Source organism: Lacerta agilis, chromosome 5, assembly GCF_009819535.1.
Source record: "Lacerta agilis isolate rLacAgi1 chromosome 5, rLacAgi1.pri, whole genome shotgun sequence".
Lineage (NCBI taxonomy): Eukaryota > Metazoa > Chordata > Lepidosauria > Squamata > Lacertidae > Lacerta > Lacerta agilis.
In genome coordinates, this window is record NC_046316.1 from 90,598,292 (window position 1) to 90,622,807 (window position 24,516).

The 24,516-nt window shown below is 42.9% G+C and overlaps 1 protein-coding gene and 1 long non-coding RNA gene across 2 annotated transcripts in view; one reads left to right on the forward strand and one right to left on the reverse strand.

Annotated features, from left to right (window-relative positions):
• The window catches only part of ABCC5 (ATP binding cassette subfamily C member 5), a 47,915-nt gene extending 24,804 nt beyond the window's left edge, over window positions 1-23,111 (forward strand). The window contains 22 exon segments of the mRNA XM_033150842.1: window positions 403-551; window positions 1,029-1,136; window positions 2,951-3,301; window positions 4,363-4,434; window positions 5,473-5,597; window positions 5,916-5,988; window positions 6,381-6,584; window positions 7,195-7,338; window positions 7,536-7,638; window positions 8,223-8,407; window positions 9,547-9,693; window positions 11,374-11,503; window positions 12,539-12,692; window positions 12,808-12,936; window positions 13,104-13,290; window positions 14,489-14,578; window positions 15,668-15,857; window positions 17,057-17,216; window positions 17,328-17,406; window positions 18,281-18,394; window positions 19,785-19,949; window positions 21,481-23,111. Of these exon segments, the coding sequence (XP_033006733.1) occupies window positions 403-551; window positions 1,029-1,136; window positions 2,951-3,301; window positions 4,363-4,434; window positions 5,473-5,597; window positions 5,916-5,988; window positions 6,381-6,584; window positions 7,195-7,338; window positions 7,536-7,638; window positions 8,223-8,407; window positions 9,547-9,693; window positions 11,374-11,503; window positions 12,539-12,692; window positions 12,808-12,936; window positions 13,104-13,290; window positions 14,489-14,578; window positions 15,668-15,857; window positions 17,057-17,216; window positions 17,328-17,406; window positions 18,281-18,394; window positions 19,785-19,949; window positions 21,481-21,582 (3,161 nt within the window). The 3' untranslated portion in view covers window positions 21,583-23,111.
• Window positions 23,006-24,491, reverse strand: LOC117047566. Its single transcript, XR_004426694.1, has 2 exons — window positions 24,263-24,491; window positions 23,006-23,072 (listed from the first exon to the last, which is right to left on the reverse strand). It is a non-coding gene; the product is annotated as an uncharacterized LOC117047566 (long non-coding RNA).
• Window positions 24,492-24,516: the final 25 nt, after the last annotated feature.

The following is a 24,516-nucleotide window of genomic DNA, read 5'->3' on the forward strand; positions in this document are numbered from 1 at the left end:
CAATATGGCAATAAAGAGACCTTGCTGGATAGATCATTTAGCACTCTGCTTCGGCTGAAACCTGGTCATGACACTGGAAACTTCTTTCTCACTGTTGTTGAACTTGTATGGCTGTTTGTAATGCGAGAGCCAATCTGCATTCATGCTTGGGATTGCTAGTCTTAAAAGTGAACCGCTCCAGTGCTGGGCATTTTAAAACCTAAAACATAGGCATATTATTTGTCTTTGGTATTAGTACTAATCTATATTAGTTCAACTATGTTGTTCACCTATAAGTTTGGTTCTGGAGCATATCTGTGATGTCATGACTGATAAGTTCTCTAACTAACATGGAGAGCTTCATGCATGTGCTGCGTGTTCTGCTTGTCTCATGTGTTTTGCGGTTGCGTTCTCTTTTCTCAGAAATCAGAGAGGAAGAACGGAAAATCTTGGAACGTGTTGGATATGTCCAGAGTATCACTGTAGGAGTGGCTCCCATAGTTGTGGTCATTGCCAGTGTAGTGACCTTCTCTGTTCATATGATCCTTGGCTATGACTTAACAGCAGCTCAGGTAATGTTAACTTCAGACATGGGAATAGGCAGGCTGGGTGGCTGAAATCATCCTATACCTGCTTCTGAAATGGTCTGTGACGCTTCTTCCCATTGCCATTACTGTCCTTTCCTATGGAAAGTGCGTGGAGAGAGCTTTCCTCCACCTTGGTAGTTTAAAAATCAGGGGTGAACAAATAAAAGCAATAATTACCATCTTTAGGATCAAACTTCTCCTATCCTCAAAATGTTGTCTCCACCTGTCAGTGGAATGTCAGCAGTGCTAGTGCACGACGTACTTCAAAGGGGAGGTTATTTCACAGGCACGGGGATACCACAGAGAAGGCCCTCACACGCTCTGCTCTCTCCCCCCCCCCATCATTAGGGGCTGGGGCTACAAGCAGGGTTTATTTTGCTCATGTTAATGCTCAAGGAGGTTGATACAGGAGGCGGCATCCTTTTAAATATTGTGCTAAAAATTCTTCCATTTGTGTTTCAGGCTTTTACGGTGGTTACAGTGTTCAACTCGATGACCTTTGCTCTGAAAGTCACACCTTTTTCTGTGAAGTCTCTTTCTGAAGCATCTGTTGCAGCTGACAGATTTAAGGTGAGCAGTTGCAATCTTGCTACTTTTAATTGGCATGGACTGGGACCTTTAACATAGTCAAGGGTGTATTTCTAGGAGCATTCACACGTTAAGTCTCTTGCTGCTTTCTTAGCTCCTTTCAGCCCAAGAAGAGTGTGATGTAGACATTATTGACTTCTCTTGAAATTGCAAGATTGGCCATTTGACTGTAATATACTGACTCAAACCTTAAAGTGTGCACTTACCTCCATGTAAAACTGAGTGTAGGATTGCATCCTTCTTAAGTATAACCCTGTAGAGAAACATGGACAGCATGTCATACATGCATTTGCAAATGTGAGGATTTCAGGCTACAGTAAAGCATATAGGTAACCATAATAGTTTATAGTATCAGTTGGTTGCTTAGAACAGTACTTTCAATCTTCAGAAAACCATATCTGTTTCTTCTTTGGAATCCCTGTGAGTTGAAGGAGATTCTGCGGCTTATTTTAAGATGTTCAGTCCTTTGCAGTAGAGAGCTGTTCGGGCTGCTAGACTTCATCATTGTCCTGTGTGTGTTGAGAGTGCATCTCAGAACACAACCAGGATACACGTTGCAGCTTAGATATGCCACACCCTCCCCTTTTTCTCTGGGCTTCTAGGAGTTTTTGGCTGAAGCTCAGCTCTTTCCCCAAAGTCAAAGCCATTTTACATATGTATGTATGTATATATACATTTTACAGTGGTACCTCGGGTTACAGACGCTTCAGGTTACAGACTCCGCTAACCCAGAAGTAGTACCCTGGGTTAAGAACTTTGCTTCAGGATGAGAACAGAAATTGCGCCTCCGCAGCACGGCGGCAGCAGGAGGCCCCATTAGCTAAAGTGGTACCTCAGGTTAAGAACAGTTTCAGGTTAAGAACGGACCTCCAGAACGAATTAAGTACTTAACCCGAGGTGCCACTGTATATGCATAAATGGCTCTTGGATCTTTAAGCTACTGCCACTTGAACATTCAGAAATTCCTCAAGCAAGCTAGCAATTTAGCCCATTTTAATCATTTTTAATTATTTGAGAAAGCAGCAGCAGAATCATTACAAAAAGATACAAAGAGGAATCGACTAAGTTTTACTCAGAGTAGAGTAGACCTAATTTAGTAGTCCAGTGCAATTCCCATAATTACTTTTGGGTTGGGAATTGGTATCTGAGGGAAAGGTGCACCTTGGTTGGAAATAGCAGTTTAACTAACTGGAAACTGCTTTGTTTTCATTTGATTTTTCTGTGTTAAACTATTTGACAGATATTGTGGAACCTAAGAATATAAGAGTATATGGATGTGGTGGAAAACATGATAAAGAGCCTCTGTACTATCCTTAGAGTTTCTTGTAACTTGTCAAATTCTTAGGCAACTGAATTTTGTGCAGGGAATTCAGCCTCTCCCTCCCCCCCCCCCCCGAACACTGGCTAAGAAACATTTTGCATCCCTAGGTCGTGGGATTTCTAATGAGCAAACCTTTCCTCTGCTTCCTCCTGTCACTCTATGTCATCCTCCGAACCCTGAAATACAAGATGAATGGGGGAGGGGGGAGGGGAACGATATTGAACCTAACCATATTTGTGTCCAGAGAATGGTGACTCTGCAGAAGACTCTCTGTCTGAGCACCACCACATTCATGGCTAGCCAGGCCCTTTTGTGGACCTGGAGTTAGTTTTCACTAATGAGCTACCTTTTGCTCTTCAGCTTCCTTCCACTGTATAGCCTGATGTGTGTTGCTGCGTGAGTGTGCCGTAGGCTAGTCCCCTTCCAGTCTTGACCAGGTGTCTCATCTTTGCACCTCTCTCACAACTCCTATCAGAGTTTGTTTCTAATGGAAGAGGTTCATATGGTAAGGAAAAAACCAGCCAACCCACACACCGCCATAGAGGTGAAAAATGCCACCTTGGCATGGGAATCCTCCCATGCCAGTGTCCAGAGCTCACCAAAGATGACTCCTAAAATGAAAAAAGACAAGAAAGAAAAGGGCAAGAAAGAGAAGATGAAGTTGCAGCAGCGTGAAGGACAGCAGGCGATGCTAGCCGAGCAGAAAGGTCAACTCTTAGTGGACAGCGACGACCCGCCAAGCCCGGAGGAGGAGAACAAAAATGTCCATCTAGCAAATGTCCGGCTGCAGAGGGTTCTTTACAATGTTGACCTGGAAATCGAGAAGGTGAGGAATCAAAAGTCTCTCTCCTTTGCATCAGAACTTAAAAGGCTGTGTTTTGCGTTTGTGGCAAATTCAGATTCAGTTCATCAGTGCAATGATACATGTTTTAAGCCTGAAAAGAGGGACAGGCATGCTACAGAGCTGTCACCTACTATATAGCCCCACAGGAAGGGTCCATGCGAATGCTCCTATAGGTTTTCACGCATAAACATCAGTGCAGTGTATAATAAGCGAAAGGCTAAAGTGACTTCCCTTCAACACAGTGTGGAGCCAGTGGCATAGTGGTTAAGGTGTTGGACCTAGGACCTCCGAGACCAGGGTTCAAATCCTCACTTGGCCATGAAGCTGACTGGGTGACCTTAGGCCAGCCACTCACTCTCAGCCTAACCTACCTCGCAGGGGTTGTTGTGACGATAAAATGGGGAGGAGGAGAACTAGATATGCCACCTTGAGCTTATTAGAGGAAAGGTGGAATATAAGTGTATCTAAATAAAAATTTAAAAAGCAAAAACTGATGCTGCAGTCCTGTGCATGCTTACATGGGAGTAAGCTCTGACTCTGTAATGTATTTTGGTATTTGTTGGAGGCCGCCCAGAGTGGCTGGGGAGACCCGGCCAGATGGGCGGGGTATAAATAATAAATTATTATTATTATTATTATTATTATTATTATTATTATTATTATTATTATTATTATTATTATTATTATTATTATTATTATTATCTCCAATGTGCATAGAATTGTGCTGGTAGTCGCTTTGAGTTTACTATAGTTTATGAGTTTTGAGGAAGTTGTTTTGTGGCAAGCAAGTCCAAAAGATATTGGCAACTTCCTGGCAAGGGAACTGATGTGAGACTAAAAATACCAATGCTGAGGGCAGTCTTTTCCGGAACTGCAGTTTTCTTGCCTCCCCCCTCCCAATTGTATAATCTAATATTGTCAGTGATTCTTCTCCCCACCCCTCACACTTGTTCAGTTAAATGCTTATGTGGTGGATAAGATTGCTTCCTAGCATGAAATACTATTTCTGTTACAACAACATTTCTTTTTATGGTCTAATCTAGGGGAAACTTGTTGGCATTTGTGGCAGCGTGGGGAGTGGGAAAACCTCGTTCATTTCAGCCATTTTGGGACAGGTGAGAAACAATCTCATGTTTTCTTATGTTTTCACACTGTCTGTTTTGCTGGCTCCATTTGCATTCTGCCTGTGAGAGGAGCAGGATATCTGTGCCGCCATCCTCTTGGCCGCCAGCAGTTGCATTTCGCTCAATGTACCTTTAGTCCACATGATAAATAATTTATCTGACCTCAGACTTGGATCATAAAAAACAAGTGAGGCATGCTTAAGATCTTAAAAAGTCTTAAATAGCTATGCTTGCTGAACTGTTTCGCCAGAGTGGTGCATGCTCTTGTAATCTCGCTTGGATTACTGCAATGCGCTCTACGTGGGGCTACCTTTGAAGGTGACCAAGAAACTACAACTAATCCAGAATGCGGTAGCTAGACTGGTGACTGGGAGCAGCCACCGAGACCACATAACACCGGTCTTGAAAGACCTACATTGGCTCCCAGTACGTTTCCGAGCACAATTCAAAGTGTTGGTGCTGACCTTGAAAGCCCTAAACGTCCTTTGTCCAGTATACCTGAAGAAGCGTCTCCACCCCCATCGTTCTGCCCGGACACTGAGGTCTAGTGCCGAGGGCCTTCTGGCGGTTCCCTCCCTGCGAGAAGCCAAGTTACAGGGAATCAGGCAGAGGGCCTTCTCAGTAGTGGCACCCGCCCTGTGGAACGCCCGTCCACCAGATGTCAAAGAGAAAAACAACTACCAGACTTTTAGAAGACACCTGAAAGCACCCCTGTTTAGGGAAGCTTTTAATGTTTAATAGACTATTATATTTTAACATTCTGTTGGAAGCCGCCCAGAGTGGCTGGAGAAACCCAGCCAGATGGGCGGGGTATAAATAATAAATTATTATTATTATTATTATTATTATTATTATTATTATTATTATTATTATTATTATTATTATTATTTTATTTGAAACAAGCTATGCATTTTGTGCTCAAGAGGTTGAGCGGGCAGGGGGGAGTATAAGAGGAGAGGAAGGAGGGAGAAACTTTCCCATACAGAAGTGGAATGGTATCATTTCTAGACTTTCTTCTGCTTGTTTCAGATGACTCTGCTGGAAGGCAGCATTTCTGTGGATGGAACATTTGCTTATGCAGCCCAGCAGGCCTGGATTCTCAATGCAACACTTAGAGACAATATCCTCTTCGGGAAGGAGTTTGAAGAAGAAAGGTTTGTAAGCTGTAGTGATATACTGACAAATTGCGAATGCTCAGCCTGTTCCAGCTTGGTGCAAGTTAAAAAAGATACTCCATATGTCTCTTTATTTCCGTACTATCATTGCATGCCTTCTGAAGCAGTTTTGTAATATGTACTGCCTGCCTTAGTCTGATTAAAAGTTTGCAATTTCTGGCCTTTGGTTTCTTTGGTATATTTGTTCCTTTTCTAATTTTTCATAGCTCCTTTTCATTCCTTCCTTCCTCTGTTGCAGCTAACACCATACCTGGAAATGCTGCTGTTCACTGCTTTTTAAAAATGTGTTTTTTCCAGGTATAACACTGTGCTGAACGACTGCTGTCTCAGACCTGATCTGGCTATCCTACCTAATGGAGACTTGACAGAGGTAGGAATCTTGTTGGGCAGCCACTCTCCCAGGGCAAACAGCTCACTATATGGCCAGGCACTCTCACACACCTGATTTTGGTGTACTGGTCTGTTGGCCATGTCATGTTCTCTTTCTGCCTTTGACTGCACTTACTTCCCAGGATTCACTAGCCCAGTGAGCTATAGCGGTTAGGTGGTTTGGTTCAAATGTAGAGGAAACGCAGTGCAGGCCTTCAGTTTTTTGTGGGGGGGGGCAGTAAACACTGATTTCCACCTTGCTGGTCTATCGTGCAACTTCTCTGAGGTCTTTGGAAGAAGGACAGGATATAAATGTAATGGAAAGATAAAGTCTTTTTGTTTTATCTTAAGCGTTAAAAAATGAGATCCTTTAACAAAGCATCTTTAACTTAGATTGGTGAACGAGGCGCAAACCTGAGTGGGGGGCAGCGCCAGAGAATCAGCCTCGCTCGAGCTCTGTACAGCGACAAGGACATTTACATCCTTGATGACTCTCTCAGCGCCTTGGATGCCCATGTCGGAAACCACATATTCAACAGTGCAATACGGAAGCGCATGAAGTCAAAAACGGTTCTCTTTATCACCCACCAGCTGCAGGTACACTTGTGGTTCTACCCTCAGCCTCTCCATCAGTTTGACGTGGGAAAAGTAAGTTTGGATGAGGGTAGATGCCGCTGTCGAGAGTAGCTGTTAATCTGTACAGCCCAAATTGCTGATCGCTCTACAGAGGGGAAAGGTAAGAGGCATCTTCACTGGCTTGAGTGTAAGCGTAGAGGGGAAGGCCGCCAAGGGAGTCTGCAGAGAGAAACCGAGGGAGTGCACCCAGAATTAAATAACTGCAGCCACACACACAGTACACCCGGTGGTTAATGTGCAGAAAGAGGAAATGAGGCTGCAGCAGTTGGGTTTTCCAAGTTTGGAAAAATTAGTGGATCATAAAACAGGGATGGACATTTTAGACGGAAATAAACTGCTTTAAAAAAAACAATAGCGAGGTTCTTCAGTAAAGCTGACTAGACATAGTTTCAGGATAAACAGATGGAAGTACTGTTTGGTGTAATTGTAATTAAGCCTATATTATTGGGCTAGCTAGTCGATTCATGGTATTGTGATAACCCATTAACACCGGGGAGGGGGAAATGAAAAAGGAATTTGGGCATAGCAACCTCACACAGTAATTATTCTCTCCCTGTCTTTGGCCTTGTAGTATCTTGTGGATTGTGACGAAGTGATCTTCATGAAAGAGGGTTGTGTCACTGAGAGGGGAAGCCACGAGGATCTGATGAATTTGAATGGTGACTATGCAGCCATTTTTAATAACCTGCAACTGGGAGAGACTCCACACATTGAGGTATCTGTTACTACCGTTTCTTATGCTTGCAAGCCATTTGTTGCAGCTATCATGGAAAGTGACTAGTCATTGGTTTTTTTTCTTGTGGATAGGGGAAGTTTCTACTGAGAACTGTCTCTGTAATTATCTTTGTTGAATGTGCTGTTTCCGAGTTAAAACAGGTTGTGTCCAATTCCCCGCATTTGTTTCCCCCCCAGATTAATTTAAAGAAAACCACAAACAATTCATTGAAAAGGCACCCAGATAAAGGCACTAAAACAGGATCTGTGAAGAAAGAGAAAGCAGTTAAGAAGGAAGAAGGTACAATTTTCCACCCAGAAACGCATGCAAACTTACTTCTGCTCAAATGGAACTCTGGCTTAAAGTGATCTAGTCCACGAGTGTATTCTGTTTGGATTTAGTACATTCCAGATGGTTTTCAATACAGCTGACAACCTGGTTTAGGTGTGGATGACCCATCTTGCCCTTTGGCATTTTAAGCTTTAAGTTCTTGTGTACCACAGAGATGTTGGTTAATCAATAAAACACAGCATCAGGACAGAGAAGTTTGTGTTACACTTGTAAACTTGCATTGAGTGACGTGAGGGCCTGAATACTGATAGGGGTTGTGTTTATATGAGAGAACGTAGAGCAGAACTTAATTCTGACCCACTATTCATTTCAATCTGTTTGATTTCTAAAACTATATGCCATGCACAGATAGGGAAATCTGTATAAGGAGGATGCTGAAATGTTCACAGTACAGATAGCAGTCTCTGGGTCTTGCCTTGTTAGTCTGCTCACTTCTTGCTTCTCTGGCGCTCTCTCTCTCTCTCTCTCTCTCTCTCTCTCTCTCTCTCTCTTTCTTTCTTCCCACCCTCCTTCTGTGTATGTGTGTGTTTTAGGTCAACTCATGCAGCTGGAAGAGAAAGGCAAAGGTTCTGTCCCTTGGTCAGTTTACGGCGTCTATATCCAAGCAGCTGGAGGCCCCATTGCTTTTATCATCATCATGGCTCTCTTTATATTGAATGTGGGCAGCACTGCATTCAGCAATTGGTGGCTGAGTTACTGGATCAAGCAAGGCAGTGGGGTAAGAGCCAACAATATATTTGATTTGCTAGTGGATTAAGAAGAGATTGTCTTCATGGGATCACATGGTCTCTGCAGTCCTTTTAGCTATAAATGCCAGGCTAGATCTTGCAAGGCATGTGCTCTCCCACAGAACTACAGGCCCACCTGCAAATCCTTCCATAACAAGGGTGAGAACCAGCCAGACAGCATCTCTGCTAAAGCACCATCCTGCCAGTCAGAGGATCACAAATGCCTGTCGTTTATAAAGTGTTTTCAGACATTCTGAGCACTTTACATACATTGTCTTGTTGCAGTACAGTCAAACCTCGGTTGTCGAACGTAATCCGTTCCAGAATCCCGTTCGGCTTCCGAAATGTTTCACAACTGAGGCGCAGCCTCCAGTTGGTTGCAAGAGCTTCCTGCACTCAAGCGGAAGCTGTGTCGGACATTCGGCTTCCAAAAAACGTTCTAAAACCGGAGCATTTACTTCTGGGTTTTTGACGTTCAAGAGCCAAAACGTTCCAAAATGGAGGCGTTCGGGAACTGAGTTTGACTGTACTTAACTCTTGTAGGGTAGGTCGATATTATTACACCCACATGACCTTGTAGGTTGCTGAAATTTACAACAAGAAGAAAGTAAGCTCTTTGGGAGACGGGGTAGTTAAAGCTTATAGCAATCATATGCAAAATGAGCTTAGAGAGCTAGTAATCAAAATTGTTAATAACTATTTCTAGGGAGGCTTTGATACTGGAGCAGAACCAGGTGGCTGAGAGATAGCGTCTGTTGGTCCAGTATCTAGAAAGAGCTAGGAAAAAGAATGGAGAATGACAGATCTGTAAGTGCAACAATGTATACAAGGGAAAGTTTTTTTCAAGATAATTGTCAGCCAAAATAACTTTACGTCAGAGGGAACTTGGCCTTATATTGCTGCAAGGACAAACTTGTGAGCCTGATTTGATGGTTTAATTAAATAATTGCTTTGACATTAAAGTGCATATTTAGCCGTATTGTCCTAGGCTTCCAGAAGGATTCTAAAAATTCCCCCAGCAGAGTTTCATTCGTAGAAATATAGAAATTCAAGGTTAATATAATTTTGGTCAACTGGCTGTGAAACAGGGCAGATCTATATCCTGTGTTATGTTCTTGATTTTTAATAGAACACTACTCTCATGTTGGGAAATGAAACAGTTGTGAGCAGCAGTATGAAGGACAACCCAGATATGCATTACTACGCTGGCATCTATGCACTCTCAATGGGTATCATGCTGATTCTGAAGGCTGTGCGTGGCGTCGTCTTTGTCAAGGTATGTGTGTGTCTCCAGAGGCAGGAACAGAATGGCTTCTTTTGTCGTTTTGTGAAGCAGAGCCCAATGGCCAGGTTCACTGAGTTGAGCCAGCTTTGTGTTGTATCACAGAGGAATAATCCTTCATTTCCTTTTGGCACCTGCCTGTCAACCCGTGATGTGTCAGGTGACTCAGATTCAAGGGAAAGAATCGGAAGCACACTCAAACTGGGCTACAAATGGAGATCCCTGCTGAAAATGGGATTTGCAGCCACAGCTGATTGGTGCTGGGCTGCCCAATCTGCTTTTGGCTGGGTTTCATTCCACTCTGGAGTTCCTGAGCCCAGGGGATCCCAGCAGGGTTTGTAGCCACCATTAATCTGCACCACCTGCCAACCTGACTTGTCTGGGATTGCCTGTGCTTGGGAGTGCAGCAAGCAGTCCCAGCAAGGTTGGCATTTGGTGGAAGATTTAAAGTGTATTGAATACAAGCCCCACTTTCCAAAGAACAATTGGATGCATCTTTTAAGGCTCCCAGTTGTTCATTTTCAGCTGCGTCTGTACCTGCCCTGCACCTGATTTTGCATACGATGTCAGGTGTGGGGCAGGTGACTTGGGGAAAATAGACTTAGGAGTATAGCATCTAGATCAAGGGCAGTAATAGTACCACTGTATTCCGCTCTGGTCAGACCTCACCTGGAATACTGTGTCCAGTTCTGGGCACCACAGTTCAAGAAGGATACTGACAAGCTGGAACGTGTCCAGAGGAGGGCAACCAAAATGGTCCAAGGCCTGGAAACAATGCCTTATGAGGAATGGCTTAGGGAGCTGGGTATGTTTAGCCTGGAGAAGAGAAGGTTAAGGGGTGATATGATAGCCATGTTCAAATATATAAAAAATGTCATATAGAGGAGGGAGAAAGGTTGTTTTCTGCTGCTCCAGAGAAGCGGACACAGGGCAATGGATTCAAACTACAAGAAAGAAGATTCCACCTAAACATTAGGAAGAACTTCCTGACAGTAAGAGCTGTTTGACAGTGGAATTTGCTGCCAAGGAGTGTGGTGGAGTCTCCTTCTTTGGAGGTCTTTAAGTGGAGGGTGACAGCCATCTGTCAGGAATGCTTTGATGGTGTTTCCTGCTTGGCAGGGGGTTGGACTGGATGCCCCTTGTGGTCTCTTCCAACTCTAGGATTCTATGATTCTATGACTTGCAAGCCAAATGAGAACCCTGTTTGGCTTACCCATGGACTGAAGATTCATCCCCCTCCCCCTCTGTCCAGTTGCCATCACGCTAGTTTCAGTCATCCCAGATAGCAGTTAGAAAGCATTCCCAGGGCTATTTCTCTGCACAGTCTGCTTTTTCTTTTGGAACCTTTGCTTCTTGCATTGTGAGGAGGGAAAGGAGGGATGCTTCCTTGTGGTTGCAATAGCCTAGCCTCTTCTTTTGAAAGGAGCTGATGGAAAAGATCTTGAGAGATGTTCTGTGAATCTCCATTATGAAGCCTGTCAGCCAGGAATGGGAATCTGTGTCCTTCCAGATGTTGTTGGACCAACTCCCATGAGCCCCAGGCAGGTCAGGGATGCTGGGAGTTTGAGTTCATCAACATCTGGAGAGCTGTAGGTTCCTCAGCCTATTTTTAAGTGCACATGCCAGATATCTTTGTTTGTCTAATTCCATAACCATCCTTTATTGTTATTGCAGGGGACATTGCGAGCCTCCTCCAGGCTCCATGATGAGCTCTTCCGACGGATTCTTCGCAGTCCTATGAAATTTTTTGATACAACTCCTGCGGGGCGAATTCTTAATAGGTTCTCCAAAGACATGGATGAAGGTAATTGGTCTTTGTTAATGACCTATACTTGGTCTCTGTAAGTTACCTGTTTGGACTAACTGGTAACTGTGGAAAGGATGTGTTTCTGCCAGGACTACCTCTACTGGTGGCAAGCTTTCTATGTGTAGATTCTTTTTTTTTTTTTTTAAATGGCTGACATTCAAGCATGTAACTCATACCCATGTGGACAATAAATATACAAGAATAACTGCCAATTTGAAGTGGTGTGGTTCCAATAAAACTGTACCACATGCTTTTTTTTACCATGTTGAAACACCCTCCCCCCGCCAGATGTAATGGAAAGTTTAAAAAATGCATGTAAAATATGAAACACATCTATGACTGGTGGGGCAGAGTAATTTCTTTTATTTACCGGTATTTGTCAAATCTATATCCTACCCTCTGCCTCCTAAAGCAGCCCAGGGAAAGTCCTTACTGAGTTTTACTAGTTTGAAAACTAGTGGGGTTTAAAAAAATTTTTTTATTACATTTTCAGTTTTACAATTCCAGATAGAAATTTTACAAAACTTCCCTTCTTCTCTTTCCATGGTTCATTTTGCATATACATCTGTGCATATTTTACTATTACCATTCAAATCAGTTTCCCACTTTTACATCCATCAAAAATGATTTACTCTATTGAATTTATCTTAATGCTGCCAGCGTTTTCAGCTGTAAACAGTTATTTTCCATATATTCCATATATATAGTGAGGTTTTTTTCCCAAATGCATATACAGTAGATGAAAGGGGAGAGCATGACTCCAAATGAAGATGAGGGTCAGGGTTTTTCCTAAAGTGGCAGGTTTGTATTTCTGCAGCTGAGCAAGCCTGGTTGTAGATATGGTGACAGCCAAGTGGGAGAATTAGAGTTCTGGATAGATATGGCCTGGGTTGGAAGAATATGGTGGTAAGTTTCTGTTTCCTGGGTAGAAGTGTGACGTGAATTTCTGAAGGAGAGCTTTTACCAGATCAGAACTCTTTTTGTGTTCAGTCTCCTATGTGAAGACTGCCATCTCCGTCTATTTTTTTCCAGTTGATGTTCGCCTGCCATTTCAAGCGGAAATGTTCATACAGAATGTGATCCTGGTGTTCTTCTGTGTGGGAGTGATCTCTGGTGTCTTTCCATGGTTCCTGATGGCAGTTGGGCCCCTTGTCGTCCTTTTTATAGTGCTGCATGTTGTATCGAGGTAAACGCAACCGTTGTTCAGGGATTCTGCAGTCATGTTCCCCCAGACAGGTGACACGAGTAGTTTGCAGGGCCCAGATATCTCGCCCTTCCAATTGATTATTTTCTTTCTGCAGAGTCTTCATTCGGGAGCTGAAGCGTCTGGACAACATTACACAGTCCCCGTTCCTCTCTCACATCACATCAAGCATTCAAGGCCTCTCTACGATCCATGCCTACAATAGAGGGCAGGAGTTTCTGCGCAGGTTATTGCTCTGCTTCTCTGAAACCCAGTATTTGCATGTAACTGGACTCTATATATACTGACTGCTGTCATTTGACTGCAGTCAATGTTTTGTGAAATTTCTCTGCATTTAAAACAAAGGTAAGCTACCTAGAATCCTACTAGTATTTCTCGTCATTTTCCTTTTAGATATCAAGAACTGCTGGATGACAATCAATCACCCTTCTACTTGTTCAGCTGTGCAATGCGCTGGCTCGCTGTCAGACTGGATATTGTCAGCATTGCCCTCATTACGACCACTGGCCTAATGATTGTTCTCATGCACGGCCAGATTTCGCCTGCCTATGCTGGGCTGGCCATCTCCTATGCTGTTCAGGTAATAGCTTCCCTTCTGAAGTTTTCAAAATTGCATTTGAAGCTTTGAACTCCAGGTGTAAGTAGGAACGCCATTCTTGTGCAGTAGCAAAAATATATTGTTTGACCATACCTATAATAAAAGCTAAAAACTGGCCTCCCTGCTTTGCCTCTCTGTCTGAGCCCACAGACGTTGGCTGGATTGCTGTGATATTACATAATAAAAAGGTAAAGGGACCCCTGACCATTAGGTCCAGTCGTGTCCGACTCTGGGGTTGCGGCACTCATCTCGCGTTACTGGCCGAGGGAGCGGGCATACAGCTTCTGGGTCATGTGCCGAGCATGACTAAGCCGCTTCTGGTGAACCAGAACAGAGTACAGAAACGCCGTTTACCTTCCTGCTGGAGCGGTACCTATTTATCTACTTGCACTTTGACGTGCTTTCGAACTGCTAGGTGGGGCCTTCTTGGTGGTGGCACCAGCCCTGTGGAGTACTGTCCTGTCAGATGTCAAGGAGATAAATAACACTGCAACTTTTAGAAGACATCTGAAGGCAGCTCAGTATAAGGAAATCGTTAATGTTTGATGTTTACTTGGAAAGCTAAATTCACAAATAATTCCAGGGAAAGAAGATTCAAATTAAGATGAGAAATCATAACCACTAGTCTGTCTTCAGAAGCTGTTATTTTTAATTTTTAAAAGGAAATACTGTTTTTCATTTTAAAATGCCATTAGATTCAATAGGCTGCCAACACAGACTCTTATTACCTACAGATTAATAGGACAACAGGAGGAAAGAGTAGGAATCTAGAATGAAATTGCCATCTTTGAGGTTTCAAATCACTTTCTTCAGGTTAAATCTAAGAGCCTCTTATAATTCTCATGTTCTTCTACTGTTCTGGCAAGAGTTCAGATTCCATATTGGTTCCTTGCATATTCAAGTTACCGGTAATCTAAAATGTTTCTCACCAGTCCTTAGAAGCGTTCTCTTTTAAAATGCATTTATTTATTTATTTATTTATTAAAGATAACACTAATAATAATAATAATAATAATAATAATAATAATAATAATAATAATAATAATAATTTGTACCCTGCCCATCTGGCTGGATTTCCCCAGCCACTCTGGGCGGCTTCCAAAAAAAAAATCAAATATATTAAAATATCACACATTAAAAGCTTCCCTAAACAGGGCTGCCTTGTCTGTTTTGTCATCAGCTCACAGGGTTGTTCCAGTTCACAGTCAGGCTGGCTTCAGAGACAGAGGCCCGCTTCACCTCAGTGGAGAGGATTGACCACTATATCAAGGTACTCAAAATATTTTTCTATTGCTTTTACTGGTCTTAGATGACCTCTTTCTAGAAAAGTCCCTCCAGCCATTTAACTGTGCTCTATACTGCCTTAATTTTTACATGTATGCATATAACACTTTGATTGATTTATTCTGTATCATTAGACTGCATTAATTTTAATTTCTTTTAGGAAATTTCTTTAAGAAGCATTAATGAAAAATATATTTTAAAAATTTGCTTAATTTGACCCATTGTGACATGAGCTTAACCTTGTGGGTGGCATAATCATAAAAATGTGGAGGAAATGAAATCAATTTACTTTGCACTGTGTTGGCACAGTGTAACTCTCGTACACTATTGGCAACTGAACTCCAGGAAAAAACACTTGTCAAAATAAAGAAAGAAGAAATGTTCTGAGTTGTGAGGTTCCTTCTGTTCGTGAAGGGGATGAGATCTTCTGATGGTGACTTTTCCCATCCATTTCAGGAAGTGTCTGAAATCTCTACTGGGACGAGGCACCCTCAGTTTTGGGGGCTGTCAGAGCTGAATATCAGTTCATCTGCTCTCAAAAATAAAATTTTGGTAATACAGCAGCAATACTCATCAGAGAGCTGAGAAAAGAGTTTGACAGAAGGTCACCTCTGTGTCCTAGATTTATTTCCCGCATTACCAATATTCATCCCCAAAATTTATGTAGCCATAATCCATCTGCCTCATGCAATGAGGAAGGGTGAGAGAGAATTCAATGAGAAACCAATACATTGGACAGTAGCTGTAACTGAGACAGCTCTTTGCTCCAGAAGCTTCTGACACTTTTGTTCCCAAATTGGATGTAAGAGGAGCTGTCCCATCATCATGGGGTATTTTCTTTCCATGACTGAAGATTTGAGGGAAAGAGTTCCTTGATCTCAGTAAAAGTGCTTCGAGGTCAGGAGCTGCTCCACCTCTCCCATGCATGATGTGTCAGTTTCTGTTGAATCTTGCTTGTGTTGAAGAGTCAGTTACCAGCTGTAGTCTCTTATGAGAACATATTCCTGGGGCCACTGTTCTCATCTGACACCTGACCTCTTTTTTTTTTTTTTTTAATCCTCTGCAACTTTCTAAGACTCTTTCTCTGGAGGCTCCAGCTCGGATTAAGAACAAGGCTCCCCCTCCAGACTGGCCTCAGGAAGGAGAAGTCATCTTCGAAAATGCAGAAATGCGCTATCGGGAGAACTTGCCACTTGTCCTCAAGAAAGTGTCCTTCACCATCAAACCCAAGGAAAAGATTGGCATTGTGGGAAGGACAGGGTCGGGTAAGGACATACCTGGGCAACACTTCAGGAAGCTAAAATCCAGTGCCATGTATCTTTGTGAAAATGCTGCCGTCAGTACCAATGAAAGCTGACTGGAGCCACCTAGTGGCGCATGTGTTTGGCACTTGTTATTTCTGAAGAACAACACCCTGCCGTTCTTCAGTAAATTCACTCATTTCCATGCCAGAACAGGTTCCGCTAAGATTAATTCACATTGGCAACTATATGCACCTGCACAATTGACACACCCACTACATAATAAAACTTGATTGTTTGGCTTCGTTGAGTCTCGTTGGCCCAGTCCTGCGGCATGCTCTGCCAGGAGAGATTCCGCAGGCACCTTCTGTGCCAACTTTTAAACGCCTTTTGAAAACCTTTCAATTCTGCCAGGCCTATGCAGGCAGTAAAGAGCACATCCTTCCAAAATGGTTTGCTGATGTTTCTTTTCGTCTTTCTAATGCTTTTATTGTGTGTGTTTGTATTGTTTTAAATGACTTAGATATATATTAAGATATAGCAGTATAGAATTATTATTTTTTAAATAAATACAGTGGTACCTCGTGTTACATACCACCCCCCTTACGAATGCTGCGGGTTACGCATCTGCTATGCCAAAAGTAGATGCCCCTTGTTGCAACCTTTGCACCGGGATGTGAGCGGAAGGCGGCTCAGCAGCAGCGGGAGGCGCCATTAGAGAAAGCGCGCCTCATGTTACGAGCGGTTTGCTGTTGCAAATGGACCTCCGGAACGGATTAAGTATGTAACTCAAGGTACCACTGTATGTATAAATTGAGTGTCTTCTGGGTTCCTCCCAGGAATATGGCTTTTTCTCTGGTTGGAGTTGTTTTTATTATAGCCTTTTGGCTCCTTCACTCTCAGAATTGCAGTCAGAGGTGGCCATAGCACCTGCATTTTATTATTCTCCTCTGCTTGTCCCATTTCACTTTTACATTATGTCTATTGAATTATAAGCCATCATGTTAAGCTGTGAACTACTTGAAAGGAATCTAAATATATTAAGCAAAGTTTAAAAAGTAACTTTGGCTGCTAAAAGGCTGACATGGCACCTCTAATTTTAACCATTCATGGAGCGAGTTTTTAATGTATATGTTTCTGTCTGTTGTCTGGACTTGGACCTTGACTGTGTGTTACATAAATCACCAGCTAACCCTTAATTCTTCCTTGCTTTTCCACCCCAGGGAAGTCCTCTCTAGGAATGGCTCTCTTCCGCTTGGTTGAACTGTCAGGAGGCTGCATTAAAATTGATGGAGTGAAAATCAATGACATTGGCTTAGCAGATCTCCGGAGCAAGCTGTCCATAATTCCCCAAGAGCCTGTGTTGTTCAGTGGTACCGTGAGGTTAGTTTCACCCATAGCCAAAGAGGTAGAAAAGAGTGTTGGTGGGTGCTTACATGCCTTTTGAGAAGAGAATTGGTGACCATATCCTGTTGCACTCTTTCCCTCCTCTAGATATAACTTGGATCCTTTCACGCAGTACAGTGAAGAGCAAATCTGGGATGCTTTGGAAAGGACTCACATGAAGGACTGTGTAAGTAAGGGGATTGGTGACAGGGGTTGGGGGTTCTTACTTTAGCAGCACCCTGGCCATGTAAGATGGTTGCCGGTATCACCGTAGTCCCATTGGCATGAGTAAAAAGTTTTTCTAGCAAGTATTAAAACTAACTAACTAACTAACTAACTAACCCTGCCCATCTGGGTATCCTTGGTCATTCCTTCAGGCATAGAGCAAGTGGATAGGATTGACTGAAACAAGTCCTCTATCTTCTTTTGTAAAAGAAAAAAAAAATGCAGGGAAAGCTAATGTGCAAATTATCTGGCTTGAAGTTAAGCACATTTTTTAACTGTTCACATACACTTACTGGCTCTGTTTTTTAGAGTGAGGCCTGGTTCATATAAACAACTGGAAAATTGGAAGAAGGATAAAGGAGACTTGCACAGATGTGCAGTGATGCACATAATGGGGGTCAGCATAATATATCTGGATAACAGCTTCCAAGACACACATATACATACAATTTGTACATGGTTTCCAAGATCACTGCTGACCTGCGTGCTTACGGGGTCAGAGATCATTACTCACTTTTGTGTAAAAATGATTCAAATGTTATAAATTAATAAAGGACTTGTTAATAAAGTCACTATTGACTGAGGTAGAGCTCTTCCTTGGTGATGCTGCATGAATCTGGTGTGGTCCATGCTGGAGGTTTCTAAAAATCATAGGAGAATGCTTACTTTTAATCTTGGATCTGTGTGCCGTGCTCCTTGAATGAGAGGTGCTTGGACTCTTGTGACACACTTCGTTTTTCTCCTAACCAGTTGTGGTGGCCCTGGAAAACACTGTTGTGCTGCAACAGTGCGAGACCACAGCATTGACCCATCTCTGTTCCCTTGTTCTGGTTCAGATTTCTCAGATGCCCATGAAACTTGAATCTGAAGTGATGGAAAATGGCGAGAACTTCTCTGTCGGGGAGAGGCAGTTGCTTTGTATTGCCAGGGCATTACTGCGCCGTTGTAAGGTGAGCTGGTTTGTAGAAGACAAAGGCCATATGTACGGTATATGGCATATTATCTTCTTCCCTAAGAAAAGCTTGTTCCAATGTCAGGATTAAAGCAATAGTCAACTGGCTACCACATCTTTTACTGTAGATAATTTCCTGGAATGTTGTCTTTGTTCAGAGTACACGTCGGCTTCATCCTCTGATCCCAGAAGTGAAACCTGTTTAGCTTTCTGCATTTTACTCTCTGCCGCCTTGTATCCTTTGCCTCCTTGTATCCTCTACCTCCTTGCTTGGTCTATCCTCATCTGCACAGGCAGAAGAGTGCATACAGTTTCAGCTCCTTTCCTGTTATGCTACTAGGGCAGTTTTCTACTGTGATGCACATTGCATGCACATGTTGGATTTAAAAAGAAGAAGAAAACAATAAAAGCCAGCATATGTTTGAAGTTTTTGGCAGTCCCATTTTTTTTAACCATTATCCACCATTTGTTCTGATAGTATCAATCTGCTATTGGGGTCCAGCAGACTCCTAGCTGGACACAAAATGTATTGCGGTACACTGGGTCCCACAATATCAACTTAATTTTTTGTAGTGAAGAAGCACGTACAGAGAGAACATCCTGTAACTAATTCATTTTTTGTTTCTTTGGGGGAAAACAAGCCTGTGCCTTGCGCCTAGGGAAAAGATCCAACCCACCAATTAGGCAGTCCTTTATGGGCTATTAGGAGGACCTGGAGGAAAAGAAGCAGAAGAGGGAGCAAACAGAAACTTTAAATGCATAGGTGAAATACTAGAGTCATAGTAAATAATAGAAGGGGTCCAATGTATCCCAACAGCCTAATATCCTTCCCCCTCCTAATCCCCCACAACTAAGGTAATGTTTCAAGTTTGCACTATTTTTTGTGTTGAGAGAGCCAGCGCAAAGCAGAATTCAGCCTCTTAGGATTAAGACCCTGTTGGGTGACCAAGATGGTGCCTTCTTTATGCTGTGGGACTTCCAACTCCCCATCAGCCAACATGTTCAGTGTTCAGAGATTATGAGAGTTGCAGTTCAGGAACACCTGGTGAACCCAGTGGATCCTTTGAGTCCTTTCATAGTGGGTTGTTCCCTGGGGCAGGGCAGGACGACTCCAGACAACTAAGGTCTATGGATTCCCAACATGAGAGGCAGCTCCCTGTGACTACTCTCTCTGTTTAGTCTCCCTCCCTCACCTAGGAAAAGTACTTTCTTTATTCTCTTGGCTTATTTGTCTATTTGTACTTACTTTCCTACTTGCACCTTGGTTTTCTTGGCAGCTTCTGTTAGGGCTTTGTTTTGTTATGTTACATTTTTGGTCCTTCTTGGGAGCACTGAGAGAGGTGTATGTCTCTATTTTTAACAACGTTCATGTTACACTTTCTATTCAGATCTTGATCCTGGATGAAGCAACAGCTGCGATGGACACGGAGACTGATTTGCTGATCCAGGAGACTATCAGGGAGGCATTTTCAGACTGCACAATGCTGACAATTGCTCACCGCCTGCATACGGTTCTGGGCTCTGATCGGATCATGGTTCTGATGCAAGGGCAGGTGAGCAAGAAATGAACCCCCCCCCCCTGCAGAAGATCACATAGAACTGGTGTTCTCAAAACAAAATAGAAAATTATTTTCAGTAGCACCTTAGAGACCAACTGTGTTTGTTCTTGGTATGAGCTTTCGTGTGCATGCACACTTCTTCAGATACACTGAAACAGAAGTCACCAGATCCTTAAATATAGTGAGGGAGTGGGGAGGGGTATTACTCAGAAGGGTGGTGGGAATGGGTGATCAGCTGGAAAGCCTGTTGACGACTCTTAACGGCTACATCGCCTACAGACAGCCACCCAATCTCAAACAGCTCCTCACCCACAATAATACAACAACAGGACTCAACGTGGACACTGGTACCAGAGCCTGCAATAAACCCAGATGCCAACTTTGCTGCCACATAAACCCGGACAACACCATTACTGGTCCCAACAACATCAAACATACCATCTCAGGACTATTTAATTGCTCATCTTCCAACATTGTGTATGCAATCAAATGCCAACAGTGCCCTTCAGCTCTCTATATTGGACAAACAGGCCAAACCCTACGCCAAAGGATAAATGGACATAAATCCAATATCAGGAATCACAAGACAGAGAAACCAGTAGGAGAACACTTCAATCTCCCAGGACATTCTATAAAAGATCTCAAAGTAGCTGTCTTAATACAAAGAAATTTCAGAAATAGACTGGAAAGAGAAGTGGCTGAATTGCAACTAATCACCAAACTTAGAACCATGGAGAAACCTGGTCTGAACAAAGACATTGGATTCTTATCTCATTATACATAACAAAGCTATCTTTAGCCATCTCACCCCTTGCCTTTCCCTGCAAGACTAATTGCAGCCTTAAGAGTCGTCAACAGGTTTTCCACACCTATCAGCTGATCACCCATTCCCATCACCCTTCTGAGTAATACCCCTCCCCACTCCCTCACTATATTTAAGGATCTGGTGACTTCTGTTTCAGTGTATCTGAAGAAGTGTGCATGCACACGAAAGCTCATACCAAGAACAAACACAGTTGGTCTCTAAGGTGCTACTGAAAATAATTTTCTATTTTGTTTCGACTATGGCAGACCAACACGGCTACCCACCTGTAACTGGTGTTCTCAAGCCGTTGCAACGAGCCCTCTTCAACCCGGGACAGAATTGTGCAATGCTTACATAATTAGGAAAGATCTCAGGTCTGGTTTAAATGTTAAAACCTCTGAGCTATTCAGCAATGAAACACACTGCCTTAAAGAGGTGGTTTGATATCCTTCATTGGAGACTTTTAAGGAAAATCTGAACAGGTTCTTTGTTGGGGTGCTTTAAAATTAGTTTTTGAAAGCTTCAGAGTGGGGTTGATGGGTGCTATAGTCAAAACATATGGAGGGCACTAGGTTGAGGAAGGCTGGACTAGATTATCCTTTTCAGCTACCTGCTTTAATGTTGTCATGTTACTCAATGTTACTCCTTTTGGTAAATGAAAGGTTTAATGGTATATACTCCATGTATCTCTAATGGTCTCCCCCTTAATTTTTGTTTTAGGTGATGGAATTTGATACTCCATCGGTTCTCCTGTCCAATGAGAACTCTCGCTTCTATGCCATTTTTGCTGCTGCAGAAAATAAGATTGCTGTCAAGGGCTAAAATTCAGGGCAATGTCACTTTAATCGGGAGGGTAACAGTTTCTGCCTGTGGCAGGAACTCCTCTGTCTTCATGTTCTCCAAGCAGATTATTGCCTTTTCATCTTTTAATTTTTAGCATTGTGGGGTCACGATTCAGTTCTTTTCTAAAAAGTACTGTAAGGAGGGTTCTTTATGGTTTTTATTACGGTATTTATTCCATATTCTTGTTACTAGTTTTTTGCTATTAAATGCACTCTACACAATGGCTCAGGGAGCCATGATTATAAATTTATCAAGAGGCCTATATTGAAGCTTTATACATGTAGCTATATCTATACAGAATTCTGTACATAGCCTATATTTACAGTGGAAATGTAAGCTGTTTATTTTATATTAAAATGAGCACTGTGTTAATACCAGTGCATATTCTTTTCTATCATTTTTGTACAGTTTTACGGTACTGGGAACCTGGCTTTTTCCAGGCTGCGTTAGACCCTGTTTTGTCTTCTGCAGTCTGTTTTCTCTTAGCGCTGGAGTTTCCCAGATCTCTGGATGGAAGTGGGCTTTTGCCCTTGACCCCTCCTGTGTCCTGTTGTCACTGTCCTTCACAGAGGAGAGATGGGCTCTGTTGATGTGGCATCGTTTCATCAGACCCGTCATGCTCTTTGGCACATTGCTAGGGCACATGGAAGTAGTGGCAGCTGTTTCCCATAACACGTCTGCAGTGGGGGTCAGGTTTCTTTGTGTCTCTTGTGAGATTCATAAATGAGCTTTGTCGGTAGCAAGAGAGGAAGAACCACACATTAGCATTAGGTACCTTTAAAGAAATACTCATTGCCACTCGCTCTGGTGCAATAAAGGGAATGTGAATTACATGTTCTCTATCAGCAGAGTTTGGTTTATATTTTATAGAAAGGAAATGCAAACTGCTTCTGCTTTGCTGAGCACATCCATCCATCATTAATGAACTACAGCAATTAACCACCATCAGATTGATACCCTGGTGCTGTCTGCAAAAGTTTTCAAAGTGGCCTCTGCTGAATTATAGATCTAGTGATCTAAATACGCTAATACTTCACTTGGGAAGCTTTTCAGATACTTGGGTGTTTGTAACAATTAATTCTTTACCCTACTCTGTCTGCGTGCAAGCTTTTTATTTTCTGCATATTTGTTACTATAATTATCCCTCCCACCACCACCACTGCAATTTTTAGCAGGCTCCTGCTGATCAGGGTTTAACACTGGTGTAGGAAATTTTATTTTCTTACTGTAAAGAGACCTACCTCAGGTGCTGAGTCCTGTGTGGTACGTTACCATGGTTACTGTACGCCATCCCTGTTGTCTCGGGCCAATAGCCCAGGTGGGCATGGTCAGTCTTGTAATAGCTGTGATTTTAAATTTGGTCAGCGTTGCATGTCTTTTTCCCCCCTCCTCTTTTTTTCTCTCCTTTGGTCCAGTTGGACATTTTATAGCCTTAGCATGTTTGCAAATTGTCTTGTTGAGACAGAAATCTGAAAAAGTGAATAAAAACTATTTTGGGCTTTGTAAAACTCTTGTGTGCATTCTATTATTTGGGTCGTGGTGGATCTCTTCCAGGCAATAAAGTACATGGAGTTTTCCCTGCTGCTGCTGCTACTTGATGCCAGCAGTGGGTTTTTTTTTAAGGGGGTACTCAAGGGTACGCAGTACGGGTACCTAGTTTTTGTTGTTAAAAAGTGTGACACTTACTCTAACAACCTCATGGTAAGCACTGGTCTGGCACCTATTTTTCTAGGGGGGGGAGCACTGGGTGTCAGCTACATGAACAAATCAACATCCCTAGTACATCAAGTCGAAGCTCTTTCTTCAGAAGCACTGACTGCATCCCAACTGCAGTGCAAAGCAGTAAAGGGGACACAAAGCTACATCCCTTCTGCAGAGGTGAAAGGAAGAGCCAGTGTGTCTTTGCAGCTAAAGTATTTGACTGAGTGGGAGACCCAGATTTAAGGACTCCGTGCCCCAAACTGCACCATGCAGCCTAATGTGCTTCACAGGGTGGTTGCGAGGCTAAAAGGGAGGGGAGGAGAGAAACCCAGAACTCCTTAAGGAAAGGTGGGGCGCAAATGCAATCAAATGCATTTGTAGTTTTAAAGCAAGCAATGCTGGGACAGGGGTAAGTAACATCACTGTACAGTATATGGTAAGGACAGTTGCTTCTGTTGGCTCTGCAGAAATAATAATCTGTTCCATGCCAGGATGGAAGGTGCCCTTGCAGTTAAGGATCAAGCTTTATTTCTATGCTAACTGGTTAACAGCAAGGTTTGAGAAAGCAAATTGTCACAGGAGTAAGGAAGTCGAGCAGCTATATGCATGTCTACTCAGGAGTAGAGTCCACTCAGTTAAGTGGGGCCTACTCACTGCCACAAGTCATTTAGGGAACCCGTTCCTCCAATCCAGAGCTGAAGAGAGGCAAAGGTATGATAGCTTTCTTTGCCTCCTCACCCGGCGGGCGGTTGGGGGCATATGCTATTGGGTGCCTTTGAGCAGCACCCAACACTCCTGCGCCACCTCAGCTTTCCCAAGGGGAAGGCTGGAAAGGGCAAGAAAAGAGTGCACACTTGATGCCATGAGCTATGTGAAATTTGGCCAAGGGATGGATCCAGCACACAAGCAGCCCTGCCCACTCCGTGTGTTAAAACAATTGTTGCAGGGAAATTTTTACCACAGGGCTCTTATAAATACTGCTTTCAGCAGAACACCAGCTTGCTTCTTGGCAAATATCTCTTGACAACTGAAATAATAGGCTCCCAAAACAAAAACAAGGAAAAAGTCATTCAAGCTGGTTTCCTGTATTAGATGATTCATTATTGTAATTGAACACTTAAAAATAATAATCCAGCTCTGTGAATGTTTGGTCATTTTTGCTCTTGATTTTCATAGGTGCAAATCTTTATAGATACTGGCTTGAATCCAGTA